This window comes from Mandrillus leucophaeus, unplaced genomic scaffold, assembly GCF_000951045.1.
Source record: "Mandrillus leucophaeus isolate KB7577 unplaced genomic scaffold, Mleu.le_1.0 Scaffold20, whole genome shotgun sequence".
Lineage (NCBI taxonomy): Eukaryota > Metazoa > Chordata > Mammalia > Primates > Cercopithecidae > Mandrillus > Mandrillus leucophaeus.
In genome coordinates, this window is record NW_012102032.1 from 2,997,188 (window position 1) to 3,000,002 (window position 2,815).

At 35.7% G+C, this 2,815-nt stretch overlaps 1 protein-coding gene across 1 annotated transcript in view; it reads left to right on the plus strand.

Annotated features, from left to right (window-relative positions):
* The window catches only part of TRIM37 (tripartite motif containing 37), a 127,426-nt gene that overhangs the window by 42,888 nt on the left and 81,723 nt on the right, over positions 1-2,815 (plus strand). The window contains exon 8 of the mRNA XM_011979257.1: positions 904-971. Within this exon, the coding sequence (XP_011834647.1) occupies positions 904-971 (68 nt within the window). The remainder of the gene's footprint in view (positions 1-903; positions 972-2,815) is intronic.

The window sequence follows — 2,815 nt, forward strand, 5'->3', positions numbered from 1 at the left end:
AAGCATTTTCTTCCTTTTCTGTAATGATAATTTCTGTAATGATAATTTTTTTGTTTGTAATTTGAGACAGGGTCTCACTCTGTTGCCCAGGCAGGACTGCAGTGGTGCGATCAAGGCTCACTGCATGACTACATGCAGCCTTGACCACCTGGACTCAAGCGATTCTCATGCCTCAGCCTCTTGAGTAACTGGGACTGCAGGCATGCACCACCACTCTTGGCTAATTTTAATTTTTTTGTAGGGACTGAGTCTTACCATGTTGCCTAGCCTGGTCTCAAATACCTAGGCTCAAGTTATCCTCTTGCTTTGGCCTCCCAAAGTGCTGGGATTACAGGCATGAGCCACTGACCCCCGGCAGTAATAATTTGTTTATCCTTTTCTGTCTCCAACTCTTTGAGATTATTCACCTCTCTGGGATTTTTTTTTTTTTAAACAGGTCCTTGTATATTCACAGGACAGACCTTTTGCTGACATTTAACCTAAAACTCTGGCCCACTTTGTATTCTCTGTTAAGCCACACTTAAATTTGGTGAAAAATTATTTCAGAATAACTGACTGAATGAAATTCATGTTATTGCTTCTTCCCAAGGGAATATGAAAATCTAGAAAAGTAAATTTTTTGCGTAAAGTATATTGTCATTGCACATTTCATTTCTTAGATGAATTCAGTCTAAGTGATAATCTTCTCTAAAACTAATTAGAATTGGTTCTGAAGTTCCATTTTCAAGGCTACTATAATATTCAACCTCTGAAAGTTGAATGAGAATTTTTAGGGTAGCTGTAATGAGGAATTTTTGCTTACTTGAAGTGTATTTCTTGTTATTAAATATGTTCATTGGAAGTTAATTTCATTCTTAAACCAGTAATGAGCCCAAGTGTTGATGATTCACTATTTTTAATCAGGTCAGAAGACATCTCTAACCCAAGAAACAGAACTTTTGGAATCCTTACTTCAGGAGGTGGAGCACCAGGTGATGAAATATTAAATGTAATGAAATAGTCTTTATCCTTTTTTCTCTGTATACTATAAAAGTTTTGTTTCTTTTTTGACAGAGATTATCTGTTTGAGATCAAAAGATCTGTTGATCTTTGTGTTATAATGGAGATTTTTATGAAATAGCAATCAGCTGATTCTTCTCAAGTTTTTTCTTCATGTTTGGGAACCGCATTAGAACTATATTCTGCTTTGTAAGAACAGAATTGTTTCCATAGAAATCTGAATGTATAAGAGGTTAAAATCTCCCCACACTGTGGGGATATTATTGCCAGTTACTTTACATCTAGTGATTATTACGCTAAAGTTTAGCATTTTTATTTATTGAGGAAATATTAAGTCCTAAATAGATAGAGGCATCATTGTAAATATTGGTGATACAGCAGTGAACAAAATGGCAAAATTCTGTCCTCATAGAGTTTATATTTTAGATTAGGGTGGGTGAATATGAAGTATATAGTAAATGAGTACATAAAATATATAGTGTTGCATAAGTATTTGATATATTCACTTGTCTGAAATTTGCTTTTTGTAATTTCTCTCTATGCCTTATACACAGCTATCTCCTGAGATTTTTATCTTAATCATTCTGGGGACTCTTGACATCTTTCTTGTGTTGAATCCCATGTTTCCTGATTCCTCTGGTATTTACTTTCTTGGTTTACTTGTTTTGTTTTAATATCCCACTTCCCTCAGTAGCTTTCCAGGAAGGGTAATCAGAACACATTTTTCTTGACTACATTGTCTGGAAATATTTTTATTTTATTTTTGTACTTGATTGACAATTTAGCTGGTAGAATTCAGCACATAAATAGTTACTAAATACTCTTATTTTTCTTCATTATCCCCAATCTTTTTTCCTTTTCCTTTTTACACACATACATGTATATCTGTGTGGTATTGGCCCCAAGACCTTAATGGATACCAAAATCCTCAGATACTCAAGTCCCTTATATAAAATGGCATAGTATTTGCATGTAACCTATACACATCTCCCATATACAGAGTGTCAAATTATGACCTTTTGGTCAATGACAGACTGCATATGTGACAATGGTCCCATAAGATTAAAATGGAGCTGAAATATTTCTGTTGCCTAGTGGTGATGTCTAACGACATCATAGCCATTGTAATGTAGTAGCACAAAGCATTAATCATGTGTTTATGGTAATTCTGGTGTAAACAAACATACTGCGCTGCTAGTTGTATAAAAATATAACACACATAATTATGTATAGTATGTAATACTTGATAAGTATGATAAACAACTATGCTACTGGTTTATGTATTTACTATACCATACCATTCATTATTCTAGAATATATTCTAGCGTTTACTCCTACTTTTTAAAAAAAAGTTGTCTATATTCCAGAAGAAGACATTGTTAGCATTGTAGATCCATAGATGGTAGTACCCCTGAAGACCTTTCAATGGGACAAGATGTGGAGGTGGAAGGTGGTGATACTGATGATCCTGACCATGTGTAGGCCTAGGCCATTGTCTTAGTTTTTAACAAAACAGTATTGGGATTGGGTGTACGCCTGTAGTCCCAGCTACTCAGGAAGCTGAGGTGGGACGATTGCCTTAGCCCAGGAATTCAAGGCTGCAGTGTGCTATGATTGTACCTGTGAAAAGTCACTGCACTCGCCTGAGAAGTATAGCAAGACCTATCTGTTTAAAAAAGTAAACAAATAGACCGGGCGTGGTGGCTCATGCCTGTAATCTCTGTACTTTCAGAGGCCAAGGTGGGCAGATAATTGAGTGAGTTCAAGATCAGTTTGGGCAACATGGCGAAACTCCGTCTCTACTAAAAATACAAAA